Genomic DNA, 28,000 nt, shown 5'->3' on the forward strand with positions numbered 1-28,000 from the left:
TCAAAACAAAAGCATTTTCCCACAGGAAGGATTCTTATAATTAATTCCAAAATCTTATTTCAAATCCATCTGGACTCTTAGTCCATTTGTAACATTCCAAAATCAACATTCTAATCACCCTTTTGCTGTTTATTCCCCTGCCCCACATTTTTTTTAAGTCCTTAAACTTGTATTTAAAACTACTTTCACTAAGGATTGAAGGAAACTCACCCGCTGTTTTCAGATTTGTCAATCCAAAGGTTCCTAATAGCTGAAAAGCAGCTAACAAGCAATTTTTAAAAGTGATTAGAAAAGGAAGTATGTGAGCCCACTGTCCTTTTGAAGGCACCGACCGTGGTTTGAGCAAGATGGCTATTCCCGCGTCTCCCGGAGCTCTAAACCCACCAGAGACTGCTGACTTGTGGTCTCCTTGTGAGGAGCAGATATCTGGAGCACTTGTGGGTAATCTCAAGTCCTCTCCTTGCCCGGAAAGGGATTATGAAGAGCCGGTCTACTCACTGGCTCTTCATTCCCCCATGGTTGTCAGCTCCACTGTCTTCAGCTTGCCACTTCTTCCCTGGAAGTCCACTCCATTTAGCTTGTTTCAAGAGTGAGAGGAAAACACATTTGGCATTTGCAAACCATAGTTTAGCGCAATGTGTGAACGCAGCCAATGATCCGAACCACTCATTGTGCCAGGCCACTGTTTCTGCTAAATTAGATCAACTTAGAAGTATCATAAAATGTTTGGATGCAAACACCCAATGCAACTGGCCTCTCACAAAATTAATGTTTTAAATTCTGGCTACCCACAAGAAATAAAAGACCAAAAGGCTTGACAGAAAGTTACCTCCATTGCATTTTATATGAATACGAAATTTAGGTCAGTATTTTCTGCATACTTCATCTCAGTTAAATCCCCTCACAATAATTCTTTATTGCAATGGAAGTGTGTGTGTGTCTTTAAGTTTACATACTGCTTTACAGTGAAGGTCCCAATTATATCAGGTAGCAACAACTAACCAGATTTGTTTGGGCTCAGAATCTAAGCACTAACACTTGGATGGGAGACCACTAGGAAATGCCAGGAGTAGAAGCTACATTGGGAAATTGGAAACACACCCCAGAAGCAGGTAGAGACAAACCACACCCACGCTATTGACCCAAAAAGCTCAACTCAAAGCAGAGTTTAGTTACTTTACTTAGGTGCCGACACTCTGTTCTCCTAAGTCCCAGAAACACTTCCAACAGGCCTTCTTTAAAATTCATTTCAACAAACATATTTACTTGCATCAGCTCTCACTGGATTCGCCACCTTCACGGGATGCAACATTCATGCAACTTTTTATAATATGGAGATTTGGATGTTGAAAACTGCATCCATTTAGTTTTTTAATACTTGGTTTTACTCTCTAGATGGCAGACCTGGAATATTTTTCAGAACAGCCTCAACATGAGCAAAGATTACCAGACTGCTCTCAGATAAATGATAGAGAAAAATGGCCTGTGTCAACTGGGTGGCCAAATGCATCTATACAGTAAATAATTAGTGCCCCCGCGAGCTAACCGCTTTGAGAGAAAGAGAAATATTTTACTTTGCTCAATGACCAGCACATAGTTAAAAAAAAATTCAGCAGCCTACAATAAAGCATCCATGCAAATATGAACGAAGTAAACAAAATATTTAAATCCACAGAACTAATTTGAATAACTAAACCTACAAAACCTGTTAGCTTATGGAAGTAAAACTCACCAGAATCAGTTATCCTGGGGCATTAAAACTAACATTTCTACTAAGTTGCAACAACATATTGTTGGTAGATTATAATACCTCATAATACAGCAGGAACGGGCCAAAATGCTGCCTTCTTATAGACGACTTAGCAACAAGCTTTGATATTTTCAGGCAAGGTTGCAGCATGGTGGTAGGCGTGATGGTGCAATCGAACCTCCTCCATTTTTTATGTGCGACCCACGGGCAACACCCTAAAAACAGGCGCAGTTTTGACCACACTCTTGTGATTGCCATCTTTTTTCTTTCTTTTTAAATCATACTCTGTGGACACCTTGCAGATAGCAAATACCAGCGTTAAAATGACTTTGGGTACCCTGGATGATGACCAGCCAGTCTGCACTGGCAAAACTGTTCATTACCGTGTAAGAAATTTTCCTGTGCTTCCAACATAGCAGTTGGTAAAACTTCAAACTGCGGTGGTGTCATAACTTGTGTTTATTTAGATATTTCGATCTGTCTCAGGTATCTGACTGAAACTGCCCTTAAGTAGACCCTCCTACCAGCATACCGGTTGAGCTTCCTGGATTTCTGGACCTACATTTTCTGTAACTTTTCCGCTTCAGCGTGGTTTGGGAGCAGTCAGCCTGTGGCTAGTAGAGCATCCTACGAGCGACCACAGCAGCTGAATGGAGCTTTTCCATTTGCTAATAAGCTGATCAGAAGAAATTAGACAAATCTAATGGGGTGGAAAACTGTTTTAGCCAACAATTCAGTGTATTAAGTCATCACACAATTTCCAACTCTATTTACACCAGCTTCCAAACAGAGAACAAAAAGTTTGAGACATCTCGAGGTACCCAGAAGATATTTCTCACAAGTTGCTCAAAGTTAAATGATAAAGCAGGGAAAAACTGGAGTAATTTTTTTCTTTTCTTCTTTCTTTTCTCTCTTAGTTTGCATTTTTAGTTTATATTTTTGTTTTTTTCCTTAAGATTAAACATTGTCTTGTTAATCGTGGAAGCATAAGAAAAACAAAATCTTTAAAAAAGCAGAGAAAAATAGCTCATGCCCCCTCATGTGAAGTGGTTTGCTGTAAACCACTTGGGGTTTTTAAAATAAGTGAAACATAAATGTTTTAATTAGTGAATGAATGAATTCTAAGAGTCCTAACTTATGGATAAAAAAGGTATGGGATACGCCAAATTATAAGTGGAAGGAAAATAATGGATCTGGGGTGCCTCAAAGGAAGTTCTGACACTGGTAGAAATGGCGATGCATTGCAGTTCATGGGATAGGTTTAATGGAGGGAAGAAAAGGAAATAGATGAAACAAATATAATTAATTGTTCCTAACCCAGAGTTCTCACTCGAGACACCAATGACTAGGTTTAAATTATCCTACTTTGGACACTTTATGCAAAGGCCCAGCTCTCTGGAGAAGGCTCTAGTGCTGGGAAAGGTGGAAGGAAGGAGAAGAGGACGTCCAGCAGCAAGGTGGAGGGACTCAGTTACTGCAGTGATGAGTGCACCATTGGAAGATTTGAAGGACCAGGTGAGGGATAGATTGTCATGGAGGAAAACTACCTATGTGGTTGCTAAGAGTACATAATCAAGTGAGCAAGCAAGGCAAACAAGAAGGATTTCTAGGTTGGTCCCTGAGACCGTGTATAAATTTCCCTTTGGCTTCTCTGGTCTTGGAATTAAATTTAAAAGTAATGAAATGCCAAAATACAGATTCCTGTAAAAACCTACATAGATTTAGCAGGAGTTGCTTGCAACAACCCTAGCACACATCCATATCCTGGGGTGTCTATAGGCGGGATCGACAAAGTCAAAATGGTGCTTGTGCTTATGTGACTGAAGCTCCAATTACACGTTTATTACATGTGTGATGCATACAGAAAAGACCAGAGCTTCGACAGCACAGGCATGGCTGGCATCTTTTTTGATCTCCCCTCCCCATGGGCACCCCTCTCCATATCTATACCCTTTACACTCCCAAATCCCTCAAAAATACTTAAGTTCCTCAACAGCAGTTTGCTGATACCTGATAGTCTTTATTATGACTGATCTTGCAACTCTGAGAACCAGGAGCTAAGCATCACTGCCCCACCTCAACAGCTGCAGGTCCTGGAGAAACCAAACCCTCTCACCTCATTGGCAGCTGAAATAGATTGGTTGCATCCTGCTCCTTCACATCTTTCCTGATATATGCATTTATCTGGTCATATACCAAAAAAATAAAACAAAAATCCACGCAGTTCCTATGAAAGGGATTTATAAACACATCAAGCCAACATTCACCTTGAACGACCTACACAGGAGGAAGGTGTTTCCTGCCAAGGGAGGAACAGGCTGAGCACAAGTTTATAGAACTGTACATTGCAAAGAAAAGGGCTGTTCTGATTTAATTTCAAATTTAGAAACTGCTCTGCTCTCAAAGATAGCTGATAAACAATTGCAGAAGTCTAGAAGTGATTCTAGACCAGCATAGAGTCTTATCAGGAAGAAGGAAGATCAGCATCTCCTTGGGAGAAGACTTAGTGGCTGCATCACCATATGCCTACTTGGGTCCCTTTCCGATCAATTCACTTCCTCTAGAGTAGACTAGCTGCTGAGATCTTTGACTGCTCAATACCAGCACCTGGGTTTTTTAGACTTAGTTGGGGGGTGGGGGTTCCCATAAGCCCAGGCCCAACTTGGGTTTGTAAAACTCAGAATGCCCTTAGGGATGAAGATACTGTCACCACCAGGAGTTGCCACTGGAGAAACAACATCAAAGGAGGTCAGACTTTAATAATAACACACAGAAACTATTACAAAAAAGTGACAAAAACACAACAAAATAAAAAACTTAGAGAAGTTTAAAAAATACATTAAACCTTTACATTTTTTTCCTTTTCCTGTGTATTATTATTTTTGTGGTTTTTTTTCCTTTTGGTTATTAATTAAAAAGCAATAAAAATGTGTATACCAAAAAAGGTCAGAGTTCGAGGCCTGGGGACAAGGATGCCCACCAAGATGGGTGTGGAGTGTTTCACATATTCCACCTTTTGTTCAGGAGCTCAAGGCAGATTATAAGGGGATCCCCCTTCATTTTATATCAATAGCAACACCCCTGTGGAGGAGATTGGGTTGAGCATGTGTTACTGATGTACAGTCACCCAATGAGTTTCGAAGGCTTAGGATGGACCCAAACTTGGGTCTTCCTAGTCCTACACTTTAACCACAATATCACACCAGTTTGACTTTAGCCTCACATTACATGGAAGAGCGCATGTGTAGATGAAACAAGGGGATTGGCTTTCACTGAGCAAAAATATGCTCAGTGAAAATGCTCATTGGAAGGATCGATAATGAAGCTCAAGCTCAGATACTTTGGTCACCTAATGCGAAGAGAGATCTCTTTGGAGAAGACCCTGATGCTGGGAAAGATGGAAGGCAAAAGGAGAAGAGGACAGCAGAGGATGAGATGGTCAGATAGCATCACCGAAGCAATGAGCATGAAACTGAGCCAACTCAGGGAGGCAGTGAAGGACAGGAAGGCCTGGCGCGATGTGGTTCATGGGGTCACGAAGAGTCGGACACGACTTAACGACTAAACAACAACAACAACAACAACGAGCAAAAATATATGGCTGCTCCCAAAGAGGTGGGAGAGGAAAAGGCTTGGGGATTATTATAGAGAGATTAACAGCAAGGTGGGCATCTTCAGCTCAGTTGTGGCATGTCACTGGATAACTTTATAGAGAGGCCTAAATAAAAAATACACGATAACAGGGAAGAAGGCCATTCCAGCTTAAAGGTTCAGCTGCCATACATTAGTTAATTCTTAGCTGACTGAACTATCTGGAGAGGGAATGAATTCTTGGCATCTGTCTTTATTAAGAAGATAGAGGATAGATCTCTGATCCTGTATTGACTTTCTTAGGGAGTAAATGAGAACAACTGAGGTTACAAGGTATCTACATCTTGAGAGACAATTCTATTACAAATCATCAGGTTCAGATAGGTCCAGATAGAATTAAAAACTCAAATATTAAATTGCTATCTTCCTAGCAAAAACATGAACCTTGTTACTCAAATTAGGCTCGCTGTCAGAGGACTGGAAGGTAGCCAACTTTTAAAATGGACTGATAGAAACTGGTAGAAGTGGTAATTGAAGAAAAAAGTAATTAATCCAGAGAGGATCAAGACTTGCTGAAGAACAAAAATCAGCACAGATTCCACAAAGGTCAACCCTTCCTTTAAGAGTTTTTCAAGAATGTCAACATCACCTGGATGGAGGTGACCTGGTCAATATGATATATTTGGATGTCCAAAAAGCCTTTGACAAAATCCCACATCAAAGTCTCCTGAGTAACTTTGGCAGCCTCTATGAAAGATAGGAAGGAAGACCTTTCCTCTTATGGAACACAGAAAAACAAAGGTTAGGAATAAATTAGCTATTTTCTTAATGAAGGGAAGTCAGAAGTGGGGATTTCCGTTGGAATGCTGTGTTTCAACCTGTTCATGAATGATCCAGACTTAGGAGTAAGAACTGAACTGTCAAGTTTGTGGATGATATTAAACTATTTAGGATAGTAGAAAGCAAAACTGACTGAGAAGAGCTCCTGAAGTATCTCTTCAAGTAGGCTGAATGGTCAACCAAATTGGAAATGCATTTTGGTTTAAGGAAAGCGTCCTTTATGTTTGAGGGAAAGCCAAAATAATTATGATGTGATATTGGAAAGATAAATCTACATCTGACTTGCAGCAATGTTTTGCAGATGTGTCTTCTTGGCCAATGTTTAAGTTAGTCCTTTTTCAACAAAGGCAGAGAAGGGGATTTTTTAATAAACTGGTCAAATTTCCTCAAGTCATTTTAATTTTAAATGATATGTGGTATTAATGTTGTTAATGTATAGTAAATATATATATATATATGAGAGAGAGAGAGAGAGAGAGAGACTTCATCCTGCTGTGGATTGATTTCTGCTGATAATACATCATTTTCATTAATTATTATATTGTTGACCACTATAGTCCCTCAGCCTCTACCAACTATAAAAAAGTGGTTAAAAAAATAGCCATTTGAAATTAAAATGTAACTGAAATTAATTTTGGAATTGGTAATATTTATAGGATGTCAAATTTGATATTTGTACCTTTTTATCATTATTACATTAATACTACGTCTGTACATTTAATAAATAAATAAAACTTCGAAGGGCAGCAGTTCCAGATTGTGCACAATGGAAGAGAGGGTGATGATCTGTTTACACATTTGATTTTTATGATGATTACCATGGATTTTTAATTGACTTATTTATTTTATTGGATTGCTGCAAACTGCTGTGAGTCTTTTTGATTTGGTGATCTACAAATAGAGGGAAGGAAAGAAGGCAGGCAGGCTGGCCCTTACTGTCCCCAGCAGTAAGAAAATAATATGATTAGCCAAACCCAAACAACTACATGACAATATGGCTTTGAATTTTGACCTTCCCTGTGGCTGCATCTGTGAAAATTCAGCCACTCTGAATAGCTCCCATGAATACTGGATGCTGGCAATGTACTGGTGCTGTCCATTTCATCATAACAAATTTAGCAGCCTTAGGGCTTTGATGGTGCACCAATCCATGGCTTCTCCATTATTAGGTGAAATCCATGCAGGTATTTTATGTGACTGTCTGAAGAGCATGTGGCCCAGCATATTAATTCCCTTAAATAGTTCCTGCAGCACATAAAAACAGCATACTAGCAATATTAAAGGACAAGTATGGCTAACACATAGGGATATTTTGAACATAGAAATGCAATGTAGTCATGATTCAAAAAATAATATTTTTAAATATGGGGAACACCACTATATCTGGAGTATATCAGTTGGCCCCCATTATTTTCATAATGTATGAAGCTTCCGTGTTCCCTCTGTACATTTCTTGCAATCTCTTTATAATTTCATCATCCCATTTCATTTCTGCTACAAATGGACAGGATTTTAATTTCATTACATTTCTAGTCTATCTGTAAATTGAAAGCCTTCAGATTGAATTTGCTGTAAATAAGCTTACAGACTATGAGAAAATACCGTGCAGTGATGTGAGTTAATGCTGTCTGAGTTGTGAGGATCCAGATTTCAGATCAATATTCTCATGAGGTTAGAGCAGTAAAAAGAGTTGTGACTTAACTGTTGGTCCTACGATTATGTCTCAAAAAATGGGGGATTCCTAGGATGTCTGGTACAAACAGGGGACTCTGGGGTCTCTTTTGATCCAGTTGCTTCCTGCCATGGCGAAACTCCAGAGAACTTTGGGATTTAAGTTGCTCTGATGGAGACTGGTCATAGCTATGCTAGACATGGGGCAACCTACGCTGGGGAAAATAGATGGGAGGGTCTGAATGACATACAGGCTCAGAGAGAGAAGATAATGCTGCATAATAGCTCAGTTGTGGTAGTTACAACAGATCTCCACTGATGTGTCCAGAGGTAAAGCATCTCATTAATCCTTGATTTCTAGGAAATGTCTCTTCTCCCCAAAAGTGGAATAAACTGTCAGGCTGCACCGACCAGGACTCATTGGTAAACTTCCTAACTTTAAAATGACTAAATTCCTTTCTTGGATATAGCTGAGATGGGGTAGCACTTGGTCTCAAAGTTAGGATTTTTGTCTCTCTGCCAACTCCATGCAAAAGTCACGTAAGCACCAACAAGACTCTTGATCAATTAAGACACCTGTAAGCAGGCACACCTGCCTTCTAAGTGAGGATGTATAAGAGGCAGATTCATCAGGCAAGAGAGGATGCAGTTGGTGTTGTGTTTGTGAATCAAGGAGCAAGGACTAAGGAAGCAGGGAAGGGAGCTGGAGAGAAGATCCATGGAGGAATATGGACTGGGGGACCAGCAAGAGCCAACAGAATCAAGTAGGGACATCTGTGGAGCGGACCAACTGATGAAAAGGATGGACCACGATGAGGATGCAGTGTGGAAAAGCTTGACTAAGGTGCTGGATTTTCAAAAGGCTGAAGAAGGGTTATTGTTCCCTCTTTCCCTCCTCCTCTTGAGTCAGAGAGCCAAAAGTGGAAGTACCACAAAGGTATCTAAATGATGTAACATAGCAAAACAGTAATTAAGTTTAGTACCTCTATACCTTATAAGGTAAGGAGGGGAAGAAGTAAGTTAAGGAAGCATAAAAACCTCTCTGTATAAAACATATAGTACTTGGGAAGCTAAGGCCACTGTATAATAGGAATAAGTACAAATTATTTCCTTTAATAGCACTGTAACAATAAATATTACGGTAGCTTGGAAAGTGAGCATGAAACTGAGCAAACTCAGGGAGGCAGTGAAGGACAGGAAGGCCTGGCGCAATATGGTTCATGGGGCCACGAAGAGTCGGACATGACTTAACGACTAAACAACAACAACACCTTGGAAAGGTGTCTTCCTCTTCCTCCTCTCTGACACTAGGCTCAACTCAGCAGAAGTCTCACTGACATAGTCTGGTTAGATAAACATCTTTATTGTAGACAAGAATGAAGCCATCTGAAAGAACAGATTGTCCACTGCTGTAGTAAGGCTATAAGTACCATTTACACCCCCAGAAATTCCAGCCCACTGCTTTTTCTTCTGTCTTCCCACAAGTTAATGGACTTGTGCAGGAATGGCCTTGAGTGTCATATGTCTGCAATTCTGGCCTAAGAGCCACTGACTCTCTGTTTACTTCTTACAAATGGGAAAGAAACTTTATTTTGGTTCAGAGGTACATGATCCCCTGATTTGGGTTCCAAGCTGATGACTAAGAGAAAACAATGACATTCTGTAGAATATATAGACAAGGTTTGTGCAAACTTACAGTCATGTAATTGTATTTACCTACTTCTGAGAACTGCTAAGGAACAGATGATTTTTAGTATGTCCTGATATGTAAAACCATAGAACTCAAAGAGGGTGTACTTTCTTTTTCACACGACTATATGTCTCAGTAACTGTATGGAGTCTTGATTTTACAAGACTTGCTACAACATTGCAAGAGAATGAGAAATACTCTTTAGTTATCTGTTTATTCAGGTCCCTTACTAGATCAAAGGTGGAGGGAAGGAGACAACAAGCACAAAAGTTATACTGATTTATTCTGAAAGCAACAGAGACATCCTGTGTGACTTCCTAGACCTTGAATTACAAGGGACAGTGGGAAGGAACATTGAGATCAATGGGAACCAGTGCTATGGAAAGGATCCATGAGCTTTAGAAACATATAATTAAGCAAACAACAGCTTTGGTCCCTACAGTTCTTTGAAGAACTAACATTAGATCCAAGGACAATATTTAAGAAGCTTGTGTCACTTGTGTACACAAATGTGATATTTATTAAAGTTTAGCTAAATATATTACAGCTGGACTAAATATTCCTCTCTACCACTTTTGTAAGGCTATTTGTCCCTAACAAATGTGTAAAGAGGTGTCTTTTTAGGGACTTCTAAGTGAAATGCTAAAATTGTATGTAGCTGTATTATCTTTACATACAAGATGCTGAAGTTTTGCTTCCTTATTTTTTAATTTTTCTTATTTTTCTAGATTGTTTCCTTTGGGCGTGTCCCTGGGACAGAGTGACCTGTAGTAGCAGTCGTTGTAGCAGTACATTTATTTATTCTGCACCTAGAAATCACACTGTGTTTTAAAGCATTTTTGTGGGGTACAGGAGTGTCCCTATTAGACTTCCCTATTATGTTTTGTTTTGAAACTACACATACAGTAGCATTTCTACTGATGATTATAACTTTGTTGGACAGTTTTTAACAAGGCCTTAGGTAAGTGGCAGCACTTATGTGACCTTGGATGACCTTGAAGAGCTAAGCCTGCTTGTAACTCATTGGTATTTGGATGGGAGATCACCAAGAAATCCTCAGGCTAAAGGCTAGATTGTAAAATAAATAATCATCCATCATCATCAACAAAGATTTTTGGGTATTGTTACATAGAAAGTTCATGGACATGAAGTTACCAAGAGTTCAGCTCAACTTGCGGGAAACTTTATTTTTGCTTAAAAAAGGTAAGTGGAATAAAAAGTTCTGTGGCCTTCAACAATTATCATGGTTGAAGAACATAAAGGAGGAGAGTTGAACCGAGTGCCTGGGTGGAGAAGGATGAATAAGTAGATGGATGCATGTTCAGATTAAAAATATATTTTTAAGGGCAATGAAATTGAAGGTTGTAACAAATCAGTTGTTCAGAAAATTGGACACTTGAATTGGGAGAAAATAAACTTTGCCCACAACTAAAATTAACGTGAGCTACATCAATTTAGAGTGTTCTAAAAGATGCTATATTTTCCCCACAATTTAATTTGAGATACATATTAATCAAATACTATTTACCTTATGAAATTATAGTTAATCAAAACTAAGCCATGCTTACGTTTAGAAGCATACTGAAAATGTTAAGAATTCCACTGATGCCTCAAATGTAATCAGGCAAGTTTTCTCTAAAACATTTTAATCATAATAATTATATAAATTGGTACAAATAAAGGAAAAGTTAAATTGTTAACATATTTGTTCAGATAAATAAAAGGGAAAGAGACACGTTGGCTGGTGAAATGTAATATGGTCTTCACCAGAAGGTCCTGCTATCAGAGCAGTTTTAATTTCTGGAGACAGTATTGAATTTTTTAAAATAGGGAAAAATGTAGGGAATTTTCTTTCAACAATTGGTAAATCATAATTGTTCATGATCAAGGTATCTCCCCTGCCAGGTAAGTATATTGAATATACCTAATAAAATCTAATTATTTTCTTTAGCTGTCAAAGAAAAGTCTACATTTTGGATTTAGGGGAAATATATTTTTTACTCCATTGCATCAAGATCTCTCCAAAAATCTAACTGGGGTGAATCTATACCACTGTTTTCCTTTACAGGATAAATATTAATCCTACTTACATCTCCATCATGGGATCATTCATTTGAAGATGCTTTATTCATCTTATTTTATGTAGAAAATACTCTTGATTTTGTCAGTTTTAGAGTTGAGGCGCAATCCATTGGGAAGGTATCTTGTACAAATTCCTTCAGAATAAATAGATCTTACCATATACAGACCATACCGTATATGGTGTCTTTGAGTCAGTGTTGATGACCCAGTCCTATTTATCATATTTCAGTTAACAGTAGGCATACATAAGATAATTAGGTGTAGAACAAGTTAATGAACTTTATCATGATACTGATGATGGAGAACCACACAATCTCTATTCAAGCTGATTATTTGATTAGATTGGTAGTATTTAAGGGCTTGTTCTTTGTACATAATTAAAATCTCTTGGGCCAATCAGCAGAATTAAATTGTTCTGCAAGAGGAATATGCAAGAGGACTCCCGTCACAATAAATAAAGAAGATGACTGTAGATTTTAACAACTTGAGCATCTGTTAAATTCTAGTGAATGTGCAAGTTCTTTGGAGAATAAATAAAGTTTCTTTGTTTACATCTTTTCTATATATTTGAATAATTGCATTCAAATATTTATTTGGATATGGGAGTAGATCAGTAGCAGCAAAGTTACTCTCTTGGCTCAGATCCCTCATAATTTATGCAGGGGGCCATGGGTCCAAATTTGGAAATCGTGAAGCAAATTTACAACTGGGTCTTTGAAACAATCCCTAATGATTTCACTGGAATTTAACAAATTATTATATCAAATGTAAGCAAAAGCCAGAGAAATAGTAACAAAGCAGAGGGAATAAACACTTGCATTGTGAATAAGGCTTTTCAGCAACCTTATATTAATTTTTTAAAGCGTACACTTGCAACAATTTGTTAGTGCCTGCCTTTGCTAAATACCGGTCAGCATTTTACCGGTCAGCATTTTGCAAAAATACTCAAGACTTTTACAGATACTGTATAAACCATTGTTAATGCCAAGGTCTAATTTGCTGTAAACTGGATAGTAGTTATTATTACTGAATGCTGTACTAGCAAATAAGTGCAGTGATTCAGATCAAGGTGGCAATTAAAGGCCATTCAGTTTAGGATCTATTCATGAGCAGACAGATCAAGCGTATCAAAGAAGTACACGCCATCGCGAATAGTTCAAACTCAAGGAGAAGGTACTTTGTAGCTAATCAAAGTGTTTTGTGGCAGAGTTGTACCACTTCTTTTCCAAATTAAGACACATTTTCTGAACTGGGGTAATGGAGACTATAGCTACCCTTTTCTTTTTCACAGGCCTTACAAATATTTTATTCAGTGATTTCTTCTCTGTTCCAATGGTTTTGCCAATTTGTACTGAAGAACATTTCACAGCTCATTAAAATGGCAGCTAATTTGAAATATTGACCTTGGAGACAAAAACTCTTTTTGTAGGTAAACTTGTTATATCTTGGCCTAGATATCTGATTTTAATTTGCAATTTATTTTTTTGCTTTATAATTTGGAAGACAAGTTCTAAGATAATTTAGTAGGCCCTGGGAACTAGAACAATAAGCTATCACAAATGAACAGCTACCACAAATATTCATATAAATTCACATAATTATTTGCAACGTGGGATTCTGTTCTAGACTGAAGCATCTCTCAGTGGCCTTTAATATCAGTAGACATTAAGTGTCACATAGACTCAAGACTATGCAATTCCCGACACTGAGGGCGGAGCTGGCGTCGCGGCGATACGGCGGGCGATCCTGGGCTCCCAGGATCGCAGCCGATATCTCCTTCCCCGGACGGTCCCAATGGACCTAAGCCGTCCCGTAGAGACGGCGATCGCAAAGGGCGTGTCCCGCGGATCTCAGGGACGCCGCAAGTCCCAGATTGATCCCGGGAGAAGCTCTTGAAGCCGGCGGAGGAGAGGCAGCCAAAATGGCTGCGAAAGCCGGGACAGCTCCAAAGGAAGAAGGAAGAGAGGGGTGTCAACCGGGTAAGATGGACCTTTACTATTCAACTATTCTTAGAGAACACCTTAAGTAACTTAAAGAGATTGTTAAAAGTGAAGAAAAGTGGATCAAGCGGCGAGATTGAGCCTTATAAAAAAAAAGGGGAAAAAATCTTTTTTTTTTTTAACTTTCCCTTTTTAGTGGAATTGGCAAGATGTTTTTTCTTTTAAAAAAATATATTTTTAACTGGACTGGCTTTTTCTTTTTAATACTCAATAATTCTTTATCTTAAGCCTCTTTTTTGACTAAGATTTCTTTATTGTTATAAGAAATTTATATTTTTTGATTTTGAAATGGGGAAAGTGGAGTTAAGAGAAAGTAAATGAAAGAAAGTTGCACTGCCATCCAGAGGCTCGACATAGTGCCTTTTTTCTTCCATTGTGACGCATGCTCAAGGACCCTGGGCTTTCTAAAAAGATAGTGGGATGTGCATGTTTATACAGGTGCCATCCGAATAACTATAAACAAGAAAGTGGAGTTGAAAGCAACTTTGAAAATATCAAGATGGAAAGTTTGAGCTAGTCACAAGAGCCCTGATTAGTGGCAGTAGCTCTTCTTTCTGCTAGAAGCTCTGCTTTGCTCTCCATTCCCCCCTCAGTTGGATTTTTTTAAAGAGACTTAGTCTTTTCCCTCCTCTTCTTTTTCTTTTTTTTTTTCTCCTGCTTTTTTTTTTCTTCTTATTTTTGGCAAGAACAAAGATAAAGAATCCTTTGACTCAATGAAGGTTTATCAAGATAATAAACTATACGAGAAACACAATGCAGAAAAAGATTTTTAAACTATTGAGGATGACTATAAAAAACTGGAAGAAGAGCTGCAGAAATTCCCGCAAAAAAAAAAAAAGAAAAAAAGATATTAAAGCTAAAATGGACTTAATTAAATATAAAACGGGATCAATGGAAAAGGAAGAAATAGTACAAGAAATCAGAAACATTAAACAGAATTATTGTGAGGCCTATAAACTGAGAATTAAAAGGGTTAATTAACTGATAAATGAAGAGGGACAGACTTGTTCTTGGCACTGAGGGTGAGAAAAAGATTATACAAGATTATAATGGAAAATTCTAAGAGAATGCACAAAAAGAAGAAGTAAAACAATATTGAAAGAAACTACTTCAGATGTTTAAAGAAAAAACGAGGGGAATACAACAATGATGGAACTGACAGAAGCTTCAAAAAGCAGAATGTTTGAAAGGACATTTATTATTGCTTTCTTTTATTCAATAATATAGAAAAAGGAATAAACAGCTAGATATTTTGGGATATTGAATGAAAAGGGTGAACTCAAAATTATGCAAGCGCTGGAATAAAGTATAAATCCGAGATATATAGTTAAAAATTGTATTTGATTGTAAATGTTTCAAGAGATTAGACTAAAATTTATGCATGGTTGAATATAGTAACATATAGATTTTAAACTAGAGACATGTTTGTTGAAACATGTAGTGAAGAATCTGGTTAGAACTGTAACCCGGTTAGAACTGTAACTGATATTGTAACTGATACTGGTTAGAACTGTAACTTTTAAGAATTGGAAAAATTAAAAAGTACTTATGCAGGAGGAAGTTATTGAAAATTATGGAATGTGCAGAGATGAGTTAAATTGAGATTTGAAATTAGAGTAAGAAGATAAGTAATTTTATATGACACTGAGAAAATATAGTAATGTAATGGATTAGGAAATTTTATAATAGAAATTTGATATTAATTATTATATATATACACATATAATCGATAGATGAAAATGTATTACTAATCCTATTGAAAGTTAAAATTTCTTGTAGTAAATGATTCTATAGATTAGCTATGAATGATTAATAATTGTTAATTGATAAGTATACAAGTATATTTTGAATAGATGATATGAGAATTTAAGATTATGAAAGGGGCACCAACGAGTTGGTAACTGGTTGACACACGGTATAAAATGGAAGATGCTTTTTTTATGCCTTTTTATGTTTTTGTTTGTTCATGTATGTTTTGTGCTTGTTGTAAAAATAAAAAAATATTAAAAAAAAAAAAAGACTATGCAATTCCCCTAAACCAGTTTCAGGTCTTAAGGCTCTGAGCTTCAAGTTTGTACCTGCTCAGTGTAACCTCAGAAGGTACAATAGTAGTATAACTCAAATCCAAGTGATTAAATAATTAAACCATTCATTAAAGGCATGATTTATGTAACACTATTTTGGTTCTCAGTTTTTATATTCTATGTGTAATGATTTAAATGACAAAGGAAATATGTAACAGATAGAAACATCTCCCTTCCCCAAACTGATATTCTCCAGATATGCCAGGACTACTCCTAGAATTTTGAGTCAGTGAGACAAGAACGGCTAAGCCCAGCCGGAGTAAGTTACTTAGGAACTGGGTATCAAATCCTTCAGAAAGGCATAACATTATTTAATGAGCTCTGATCTTGGGAAAGTGCTTCTTTGCTCTAGAGATGCAACTAATCCATAATGATTACTGTTGAATTAATATCATGTGGTAACTGATTTTGGTTCAAAACAGACACAAAGTGTCTTGTGGCATTTTAATTGATTACGAATATGTGCCATCAAGTCAGTGTAGACTCTTAGCCATCACGTAGATAGATTTTCTCTATGACAATCTGTCCCTAACCTGGTCTTTCAGGTCTTCCAACGGTGCACCTATCGCCATCGCACATCACTACTGTAACTGAGTCCATCCAGTGGCATTTTAAGCAATAACAAATTAATTGTGCCATAAGATTTTTGGTCTCCATTATCTAGTTGGTGTAACCTCCTCTATAGATGTATTATGTGGAATCAGTTTAAAAATAGCAGATTAAATCTATAGAATTTCCCCTACTATTATTCTTCTGAATGAAATCAGTTGTAAAGAAGACATTTTAAAAACTTTTCAGAATTAAAAAATGAGTTTGATTTACTGTAACTCAAATTGCTACTTAGCTGTTTATTTCAGTCAAGCATTAGTCCATTGCTCCTTCTGGAATTTTACAGAGGATGGATTTTTGTAGGAAAGTATTGTAGCTCCTGATACGGTAACTTTTTTCTTTTACAAGAAATTAATGCTATCAATGATTTACTTCTGGAATAATAAGATTGAATGTCCTGTTCTAGTACACCAGTGGAGAATTAGATAATATGAAATCAACGTACTATGATTTTAAAACAAGACAAATACATTTAAGTATTGCTTTGTATATACTGGATACGTCATCAAGTGCTTAAAAAGGATTGTTTGAATCATGTTGCTGTCGGAGATGCAACTCAAGGCTTGGAACATCAACTCATACAATTTGGATGTAACTCATAGAAAGGACATACAGCGCATCCTCTGAGCTGAAATCAACAATATGTCTCTGGATGACTGTTGTACGTTAAGGATGTGCATGCTTTTCTTGGCTATATTTCTTGTACTGGAATCTATCAAGACATCATGAATTGTGGATTTTTCAGGCACCGGGGCTGACTAAAAGAATTATCAAACAACAATGGAAGGAGAACTACACATCTGTTTGTACCAATGGATTATGGATATACGTGATTTGTGAACATTTGAATTGGTTCTTTTTTAACAAGCAGAAAGAAGACTTTTTACAATATAGTCATTTATAGTTGCTTTACATCAGTGTTGTCCGAACTTGGCCACTTTAAGATGAGTGGACTTCAACTCCCAGAATTCCCCAGCCAGCCATGCTGGCTGGGGAATTCTGGGAGTTGAAGTCCACTCATCTTAAAGTGGCCAAGTTCGGACAACACTGCTTTACATAATTTTCTAGTCTTTTTCCTTGTTGTTTTTCCACTTTCCTTATTATCGCAATTAACAATACAAGGTAGCCTCAGAATTAATAACATATATTTTTGTTTAACTCGTTCATTTTAGAAAGTTGTAGTAGGTGGAGTGATGCATTATTCCAGTTGCCTGAATTGATGACATCTTAATCTCATGCAAACTTTTGACATTTGCAACTTTAGTTGGGATATTTTCTAAAACTCTTTTTTGAGCAAGGCAAGACACTGGTGAGTATGGCTCAGTGGTGAGAGTGGCTACTCAGTGGCTCCAGCCTTCTTCTGAATTCTCAATGGGATCAGAGTATATAATTCAGCAACTCTTTGGGGTTAAGGAAACTATTTTAATTGGAATTTACAGTCCAAATGAAGGTGACAGTGCCTTCCATTCTACATTTGTTATCCCTCAACTTGACCACAACTCTTAACTGAGGCATCACGTAGAACAGTCTAGAGATTTTCTTCCTCTTTTTAATATCTGTTTTTAATTTAGTTTCAGCTAATGATGAATGGCAAAATGATGCACCATTTTCCTCAAAGTATTTGACCAGTTTATTTTGGATAGATAGTCCTCATGTTCTAACTTATACTGCATTTTAAAGAGGCAATGATTTTCCAAAAGAAAGTATTTTCCTTATAAAGCAGGATAAGAAAAGATCAAGATATGAATGATGCAAACTCCAAACCAGGTTATGTCAATTCCTCCATAGGATATAATCAAATCATTTAATATGCTTGTGTAAGAATATCACATTTCTCCTGCAAATTTAAACCTCCTCACACTGAAAACTGAATTTTAAAATCTAAATAGCACCATATTCTCCAGCTGATCAAGGCTGACTGAGAAATAGCAGCACTTCAAAGCAAACTTTACTGAAGTGGGCTTCAGGGGATACTCTACATGGATTTTTGGCTACCCGATACAGAAGTGGGTTGTGAATAATTCCTAAGTCCAGGAGGGCTTTCATTAGAGGGTGAGAGTCCAAGCAGTTACCTGGCCCAGGAATGTCTAAGACCTAAACATGGATACCTCTTTTGGGATAAAAGGAGAGTAAAAATTTTCCTTGTGTGTCGATTTTTCAAGACCGCTGTGACTTAGTTCACACAACGCTCGGAACTGTGGTATGATTAGGACTACCTTGAAGCACAAATTTGGCCCATGTGTTTAATTATAGTTGAGGATAGCTTTAGGCACAGTGATTAACCATGGTTTATTATACACTTATTTTCTCCAGCTCTATGAGACATTCAAACCCAGTGTGATAACCACCTAAAGTTAATTTCCTTTTTCAGGACTATCATCATTGGTTTTTGCTTTTCACAAAAACATAAACCAAAGGAAGTGTTGACAAGCCAACTACCACAAAGGTGGCTGGGATACTCGCTAAAATGGAGGACATCCACCCCATTAATTTGCAGATAACTGGGATTGGCCAAATCATCTGACATGGTAGCACCCATGATTAATACTAAACTGGGCTTAGCCTATCAGGTAGGCAGAACCCAGACTGACTGTAGTGTAAAGAAAGCAGAACATTTAACATTACTATTGTTAGTGGGACTGTTGTACTGAGAGGGCTAGATTTGATAGGAACCGGGCAGAGAATGACAAAAGCTGAAAAACACTGAAAGGACTGTGGGATGAACATATTTATGTGGAATTGCAAAGATAACAGAATATCTATCATTTCTCAAGACTATAGAGTATCAAAATATCTGCCAAAAATTATCTGGCTTGCCTCATATTTTAAAATACCAGGTTAGGTCTCCAAATATATCAGTCTACAGTACTGTCAAATCCAGTTTAATTTTGTTTTTTCTGCTGCTTATAAGTCCGGTCATGTGTTGTTTTTCTCTTCTTTTCTAATTTAATTATAAATTATAATACATAATGCAAGTTCAAACCTAAATGACTGAAGCTAAAATATATCACCCTCCCATGAGAAAAATCTTGACTTTTAGCATTTATATCAATATCCTCCTTCCCCCAGCCCTTGTTACTTTTCTGTCCTTCCCTTACAATTTCACCTTTTGCTCCAAGCTGCTTTTATCTTGGCTTCCTGACCTATTTCCTTATCCTGAATTGACACCACAAGTTTTGAAGTAACCTCATGACACCGTTCTTCTCATTATTGTTTAATACACACAGAAATCTATGAAGACCAGAAGCAGTAAGGGTCGTAGTTCACCCCCAACCTTTTCTGAATGATTTGTTAAAAAGGAAAAACCGCTGGTGAGAACCGTTATGTTCCTCCACATTCTTGGGCAACTTTCCAGCAAACCATCCTGCTTCCACGAGTAAGCACTTTGGAGAGGACTTATTCTAAAGCAGTTTTCTGGTGACCCACAAAAAACGTAACGTAGAGAACGTGCGCATGGAATGAGGATGATGAGGGACTCTAAAATGCAGGTGTCACTTCTATGGGTGATAGAAGGCCAGCATTAACTGGTGCTCATACTAGTGTGGGGCTGAGATGATAATTGGGCACGCTTCATACCAATGACCACTTTATTTTAGAGCAGGCCTGTGTGCCTCATTTCTAAACAGATGTACAATTCTGTAATGCATGTTTGCTCAGAATTAAGTCCCGAGAGACCCATATAACTGCACAACCCAATACTTTCTTGTGTTCCTAAGTGTTTGACACATGCAATTAGTTAGGCTAACCTGGTCAACATTAGGTCCTTTCCCCACTACTGAGCTACAGTGTTTTCTACCCTTCCTTGGCACAAAACAAAACAAAACAAAACAAAAAACGAAAAACAAAACCCTGGTATGACATTTGCTGTCCTGGTTGCAAATCACATCAGATAACACGGAGATCAAACACGGGGCCATGATGAAGTCATCTGCCTCTGATGCTTCTGTTCTTAGTCATTGCCAATTCCATGAGTTCTCTCCGAGGTAAGAGGTAGTGAAGAATAAGTGACTATATTTCCTGAAGCTCCTTGGATGATGTCAGAATAAGGGGGAAAACACTATTTTAACACCAGAACTCCTATGAAAGACTTAAATCTGTCTCACTCATGGGTTGAGAATGAGGTGAAGACTCCATCCTGGATACCCAGCAGGAAAAAAAGACTGCGATTTATTGTGTTTAATATTATAAAGTATTATTTAAGACATGTCCTTAGTTCTGTAGATGTATTTTTACTGCTCACCTGTTTGATTTGCATCAGTTACAATGCTGTGAAGTGTTCGGTCCTTTGAGTAGGACTTCGGACTCCAAGTTCTCCCTTTCAACTGTTGGACTGTTTTAACCACAAATGGGTTCTAAGAAGTGAAGGAAGGTGCAGATTTCTCCATCACTGTGTCTCTTTATTAAAAAAAAGAAATAATAGCCTGCATAGTTTCTATATATGAGGCTATTTTCTTGATCCAATTTATTCAGTGTGCATTCTTGTGCAGTATGTTAAGAATGTCTTGCCAAGGGTTCTGGGCGGTGGCTTGCCAATCTGTTTCCTAGGCAGCTGGCATTACAGCCTCCTTTGTAGGGGCTTCCTGTCATTTTTTAAAAGGCACACTGTGGCCTGATCTGGGCTGGAGCCACCACACGAAGGGTGGAGGACCAATCCTTCCCCCAGCCTCTTTTTCAAAGGGAAGGAAATTTTTTAGCTTTGCAACCCAGTTGTATGTCCAGAAGTTGAAAGTATTTCTCCCCTCACATCAGATAACACACAGAGCCATGATGAGGTCATCCTACGACCATCCCATTCCAGACTGCTCTGTTTTTTATTGCCCTAATCCTAACTCCACTCTCCTGCGCAAATGGATCGTACTTAGTCTTTATTCTCAGTTCTGGATCCACTTCTTCAAGGTGTGAGCGTATGTCTGCGTAGGTGTGTGTTTTTGCTAAAGCTTTTTTCTACTTCTGCAAAATCACCCAAATCTACTGATACCTCTTTTCTGTGCATGAATGTAACCCAGAAGTGGAGCCCTTTGGTCTTTAACAGGGACCGTTCCTCGGAGAACTGACTTTGCTATCAACGCAGATAAACCCCACAATGGTGATATCCTGTAAGATCATATGTTATAGCATGCCGAAGATTAAACAAAGTTTCTGTGGCACCAGCAATAGCTGGAACTGCAGAAATTAGCAGGCAATTTCTTTCCCCCGCATGGAGCATATCTGCTAATGCTTGCAAATCATACAGGACAGGCCCGTAAAAAAAGCTGGCAAGTAGAGACCTTAGCATAATGGCTTGTTTTAAACTATGTCAAATATTGTTTAAAAGGTGCACAGGAGGTTTGATTCCTAGTCTGTATCTGGCAGTGGTTGAAAGCAACTTAGCAGCACTATTGCATAATTCATAATCTGTATCCTAAGCCCCAGTTAAGATGGGAGACCTTGTGAAAGGAACAGGCTTCGGAGCTATTCAAAGGAAGGAAATCCTTGGAACAACATGAAATTGGTGGAGGTGGGTTCACGGAAGCACTGCTAGACTTTCTGGATTTGTTCCAGTTCAGTTCAAAACAGGAATAACACTAGTTGTTGTCTTTGCTCTGAACAATTCATTGGAGCATACGTGGATGCCATTTTATGGCCACACAGTGACCTGCATGTTGCGTCTGTCGAGCACAGACAGTTTTAGTCTGACTGGCAGATGGACTGGCTAGTTTATCATCAACAGCTTTTAACAAGTTTGCTTTCCTGTTTAATAGATCTGACCTGAAACCTGCCAGTTCAAGGATATGACTAATGCATTTTTGAGAGACATCATGCCCTAATAAAGTATCCAGACTTTTCCTTTTCTTAGCTTACAGTAAATGCGTTTTCAGGCAAATAGTCCGGCTCCTAACAGTTAAAAGAGATTTTGCAGGTACACCGTATTTTTCTCTGTAAAATATTTTCTTGGATCAGAGAAATATAAGCAGCAGCAATAGAAAAACACAGGAAACGGGAAATAGGGCTAGCTGTAAACTGCGTGAGTGAGGCTAACAGTTATATGACAAAAAGCCTTATCAATAACTACCATCTACGTTGGGTCTCCCAATAAATCAGTTAAATACGATTCCACTTCAAAATGATTGCAGAGTAGATCTTTCGATCTTACCAAGAGAGAAAGACACTAAAAGTCTGCATTGCCCAGCTCAGTGCAAATGTACATTTTGCTTCCCAATTATCAATCTACTCTTATTATTGGGGATAACAGAGAGCCAACATCAAACACCCCAGGCCCCTATTTCTGTATATCACACTATCATATCATTGACAAATGTACCAGATCAAAGGGGAACCGTCTCTCCATCAACATCTGTTGTAGGAAACCTTTAGGAAACCTGTAGTCATGATACATGGCTGGGTTTATATGCAGGATAAAGGCTTTTGAATTCCTTCATATGCCATGCCACCATGGACGACCATTGTTCAGTATTTATGTGATTATATTTGGTCTCTTCTCCAGGTGGACCATATAATTTAATTTGGCTCAGTCAGGTTAACGGTTCAATACTCATAATGATGGGCATTTACCCATTCTTCCTCCAAGGAATGTATAGCAACATCTGCCCCCACATTTTTTCTTCACAGCAGCCTTGCAATGTAGGTTAGGCAGAGATGCTACTAAGCCAAGATTATCAAGTGACCTTCGTGGCTAAAGAGGTATGTGATCTCCCTTGTTTAACCCCAGCACACCAATCCCTACATTAGAGTGGCTCAAGTCAACTCAATATGATGACTATTAAGGATGTTTTCACGTCTAATGTTGAAGGAGATTGCTCACCGTTCATTGGAGAATGCCAAAGAGCAAACACAGGTGATATGTTTTTTGAATTACGTAGCTTGTTTATGCTATGCTGGGCAACGTGTTACCAAGGTCTGTCTAGCAAGATGTGTGCCTTGATCAAAGGCGGCAGGGCAAAAATAAATAAATAGACAAATATTCCATCTTATATGTAGCACAACAGATACATGTTAACTCCAATACAAAAATCACAATATTTATTGAGTAATTGGAGATGAGGCAATTATAAAAGGAATATAGCTCATATTTCCAGTCCCCGATCATCTCACTTCTGTTTATACATATATTTGTTCAATCGAACTTGTATGCTGCTTCAGTCACGAAAGAAACTCTAGCCCAGTGTTGTCCAAACTTGGCCACTTTAAGATGAGTGGACTTCAACTCCCAGAATTCCCCAGCCAGCATGGCTGGCTGGGGAATTCTGGGAGTTGAAGTCCGCTCATCTTAAAGTGGCCAAGTTTGGACAACACTGCTCTAAACTGTTCACACATTAGGATTAAAAACAGCAGCTTCAAAACAAAATGCTCCTATTCCTGATTTATCCGAACCTTTCTTCAGATATGGCGCTGAGTAAGGCAAGCACTACATTAGATTGAAATATATTAAATATGCTGACTTTTTTACTAGAATTATTTAGAGGCAGACATGAAAAAGGCACCCCGATTTAAATAGATTCTTTACATTTCCCCCCAAAACTTGCAGCTCCGAGAGCCTATTTTGACAGAACCTCCTAATTTGGACAGTATGACCTACAAACGACTGCAGTGATTTTCCACCATTTTGAAATAGGAAGCAAATGAAAATATAAGGCCTAAAACCGTTTTATCACAATTTAACAAATGAAGCCCTCTGGAAAATTCCAGCCCTCTCGAAGGGGTGATGTGTTGACACCTGCTTTGCATCATTGCTCTATCGCCTGTGGCCTTTGTTCCCCCTCCATTAATCGTTATTGATCACGGTGACTCACAACGGTTTAAAAAATACAAAAGAAAAAATACATAATATACATCGGAATTTAAATTAAATAGGCAAAATGTTACCTACTTTGCTATATTTCGACTTCCATCAAGCAGGCCCAGTTATAGGATTCCGAACAGAAGGAACTTGTACAATGAATTGCTTTGCTGCAGAATGAACATTCAGGTTGCAGGAAGCAGATTGATAGAAATACAAAGCCTGGGAAAAAAAAGACATAGGTGCTTTAAAGAACTGATTCGTCATGGAACTATAAAAACTATCAAAGCAGTCATGTTTTTCCCCCCTTAGGCTTGCATAGAAGCCTGAAAAAAGATGGTCTGCTTTAACGAATAGCAGGGAGGTGCTGGGTTTACACAAGGTGCACAACATTTCTTCCAAATAACTTTCAAAATGTGCCCGGCTCTATAAAACACCTCAATGTTTTCATGCAGCTTTAAAAAACTTATTGATGGGAGACAAAATGAACCGGAAAGGCTGGAAAAAATGAGAAACAGAGGGAAACTAAAATTAGACTCTGTAGGTGGGGGCTTCAGGCTTCTGCAAAGGCATCTTGTTTTACTTCTACTCGGAAAGAGGGGAAAGGGCTGCGATTCGTCCCTTCTTTTCCAACGTGATATCCAGTGTGGTATCACCTGAGAGAATGACATTATTGGTTGATATAGGATGGATGGATGGATGGAGAGATAGATATTCATTCCCAGGAAAGTTATGCGAAGCCATAGGCAGACAGTGATTTAAAAAACCCACGTAGTGCTATCTTAGATTATTTCTCGGCCTGTTTCCATAGCAACAGGAAGCACAGCTACGGTATGACGCTAGGCTGAGAGAGGCACAGATTTTCCCCAGTTAAACAGCCAAAATCTGCTTGCCTCAGAATTAAGGGACTTTGGCGCAACATCTCCTCCCTAGTCGTGGCTAAGGCCGTTCCCATGTTTCTGGCGTTTCGTGATTTCCCTCTTCATCTGACACCGTCCGAGGCTGGTCCTCCACCCGGGTGTGGAGTCCGATGAGTGTGATTTCTTCAAACCGAAGCAACTTTATGCTCAGTTATCTGCTGACTCAAGCAGGGGTGGAGACCGGGATGTCCATGCGGTGTGGTCAAAGAAGTCAAGATGGCAACGCCTATAAAGACAAATGGAGCTTTGATTGCACTGTCACGGTCCCCACCTTGACTTTTTTGACCATAACATGTGGACACCTCCGCATCGTACCTGCATAAGAGCAGAAGGGCACATGAGGTTTATGATGGGGGCACATGAAAACCGTCATACATGATTCTGTGGACACTGCTTAGAGAGGCCCGTGGTTTGAGTCTGACTAGGCCACGTCACATTGCCGTTCTCCTGCATCTTCACCAGGTTGGGCCCAGGGAGGTTCTTGAGATCGGCCAAGGACAGCCAGGCGGACTCACCTGGGACGGCCTTTCCCCCACTGTCGCCTTTCTGGAGAGCGGCGGTTTTCAAACAACTTGGTCTCAGGACCCTTGAGGAGCCCAAAGAGCCTTGGTTTATGTGGGTTATATCTATTGATACTTACTGCATTAGACATTGCAACTGAGGATTTTTAAAACGTTTCTTTATTTGAGGCTGTGGACCCGCTCAAAGGGTCTCGGGGCCCTCAAGCGACCCAGATTGCGCTTTGAGAACCGCTCTTGTAGCGATCTGGGAATACGGGCTGGTCCCCAGCGCGGCGGGGCTTCCTTGAGGGCCTTCGGGGTTCTGGAGAGGGAGAGAGAGAGGGAGAGAGGGAGAGAAGCCAGCGAGGGGGTCCGGGCTACCCCAGCCCTTCGCGCCTCTCCGGGCGAGCGTCCTGGCGCTGCTCCTGCGGAGGATCAAGGGGCGCGGGCCGCTTTCGCTGGCGCGGGATTTGCTGCGGGAGACCAGCCTAGCTGGGGGCCGCGCGGGCCGTGGGGGCAAGAGGGGCTTTCGGGGACAGCGCCCGCCGCGACGGAGGGCCGGGCGGCGCGGGCGAGGCGCGTCTCGGCTGCCCGGGTAGCTCTCCCGGGAAGGGAGCCCGGGCGCGCGCCCTCGACTGGCTCTCCCGCCTGGGGCGGCGGCGGCGGCGGCGGCGGCGAGAGCGGGGCCCCGACGTTTGCAGGGCTGGGGGAGCCGTCGGGGCCGAGCCCGTCCCTCGGCGGGCTGCGGCTTTATTTTTAGCCGGCGGCTGGGCTCGGCTGGCTCGGCTGGGCGGCAGGCGAAGAGGCGGGCTCGGAGGCAGAGTTTCAGCGCCGGCGAGGAAAAGGCGGAGACAGCTGGACGCCGGCGGAGGGTCGCCTCCTGCGCGAAGCGGCCGCCGCCGCCGCCACCATCACCAGCTGGGCTGCACGCGGGCGCCCCTCCCTCGCCCCGCCGCTGCCCGGGAGCAGCGGGCAGGAGGCGGCGGCGTCTCCGGCGTCTCCTCTGCCGCCGCCTGGGACGACCCGTTCGCGGGAGCGCGGGCAGCCTGCGCCGCAGGACGCCGCTCGCCTCCGCAGATGGCCAGCCTCGCCCCGGCGCTGGCAGAGCAGCCGAGCCCGCCGCCGCCGCCGCAGAGCGACCCGCAGCCCGAGCCAGCCTTGGCCGAGGCTCGGCGCTGGATCGAGGTAGGCTTCCGCGGCAGAGGCGCTGCCCCGCCGCAGCATCTCCCCGCACCTTCCCGACCTGCCGGCGGACGGGCCCCGGGCAGCGGGCGCGCCCGCCTCCCCGCAGTGGCGCAGAAGTGCCCGCGCGGCGCAGCGACCGCGTGGGAAGTGCCGCAGCGGCCGCTGGCCGTGCCGGGCGGCGGGGCAGCGCCCCTCCGCTGCTGCGCCTCCCCCGAGTAATCTTCGAATCGCCTTGGGCTCCTCTCCCGGGGCCGGGAGCGGCAGGAGGGAGGACAGGCAGCCCGAGGAGCCGCGGTGCCCGAAGCCGAGGGCGCGGGGTGGGATGGAGGCGGGCGGGGCGCGCGGATCGCAGGCGCTGGGAGCGCTCCCAGCGGTTCCCTCCCCCCCTCCGGGAATCATCAAAGCGGGGCTCTTTTCCTTGCCTCCTCCTAGAGGGGGGCTCCTGTCAGGCAGGTGCGGTGACATCACCTTGGTTACGTTTCTGCAAATGTTTTTCTTTCCTCCTGGGAGAGCCCATGCATGGCCGGGGCAGGTAGAGAGTTGAGTTCCCCCGGCAGGGGTGTTCACGTGTTCTTGGCCAACATCTGGGAGTGGTTTGCGGTTGCCTTCTTTCAACATGCTTTTTAAAAGCCTAGCCGATAGGCCTGGGATTTCCGAGTGGTCTCCCTTCTGTTTACCACCCAGACCAGACTCTGCTTATTTTCCAGGCCAAGAGAAAACCAGCCAGTCGGGTCACACCTGTTGAGGTTCAGCCCAGAGAGCCATAATTCAAGCTGGTCATAAAACAGCACCAAACCCCCTGCCATAGAAACAGACAGGTACAAGCAGGCAGAATAAATAAAGTATTAAAAAAAATAAATATAGGGATTACAATCAAAGGCTACTGGACCATAATAGGATAGCGTAAGGTCGTTTTATGAGTTGTGTGTCACCTTCAGATGTATGCATGAAACTTTACTGGACAAAATGAAAAATACGTTCCTTGCATTGATATATGACGCAGTTTTAAGACTGAACAGAATGGCACACATGTAATTTTATAATTATATTTTTAAAACCAGTGGAAGATCAGTTTCAAATCCAAGTTAAGCCCTGGCTGCGTTTTTAATCTCTTCTCTTTGAATGGTGAAGGAGAACAAACTATTTTTCTGCCCCAACCTTGAGCAGTATTTTGATGTAGAAAAGGAAGTTGCCTTTCAGCTCCAAGATGACTTATAATTTAAGCACTGAAAGTAATCTTTCATTATTCTCCCAGTCATGTTGTTATTCCATGCTTGTCCTGTTCAAGTATGTTTGAATAT

General features: G+C 40.5%; 1 protein-coding gene and 1 long non-coding RNA gene across 4 annotated transcripts in view; one reads left to right on the forward strand and one right to left on the reverse strand.

Annotated features, from left to right (window-relative positions):
• The window catches only part of LOC148213657 (uncharacterized), a 28,880-nt gene extending 2,814 nt beyond the window's left edge, over window positions 1–26,066 (reverse strand). The window contains exons 1-2 of the long non-coding RNA XR_015794182.1: window positions 25,655–26,066; window positions 24,185–24,316 (exon numbers count right to left, since the gene is read on the reverse strand). This is a non-coding gene — a long non-coding RNA (uncharacterized LOC148213657). The remainder of the gene's footprint in view (window positions 1–24,184; window positions 24,317–25,654) is intronic.
• A 322-nt stretch (window positions 26,067–26,388) lies between these two features.
• The window catches only part of LIMCH1 (LIM and calponin homology domains 1), a 197,735-nt gene continuing 196,123 nt past the window's right edge, over window positions 26,389–28,000 (forward strand). For 2 of the 3 annotated variants that reach the window (XM_088131208.1, XM_088131209.1), the window contains exon 1: window positions 26,390–26,699. In XM_088131208.1, coding sequence (XP_087987334.1) covers window positions 26,592–26,699 — 108 coding nt within the window. In that variant the 5' untranslated portion in view covers window positions 26,390–26,591. Of the gene's footprint in view, window positions 26,700–28,000 lie in introns of all 3 variants that reach the window. The other variant, XM_088131210.1, reaches the window with a different exon arrangement.

This window comes from Python bivittatus, unplaced genomic scaffold, assembly GCF_059951505.1.
Source record: "Python bivittatus isolate LINGU-HERP-01145 unplaced genomic scaffold, Pbiv_v1 ctg000970_np1212, whole genome shotgun sequence".
Taxonomy (NCBI): domain Eukaryota; kingdom Metazoa; phylum Chordata; class Lepidosauria; order Squamata; family Pythonidae; genus Python; species Python bivittatus.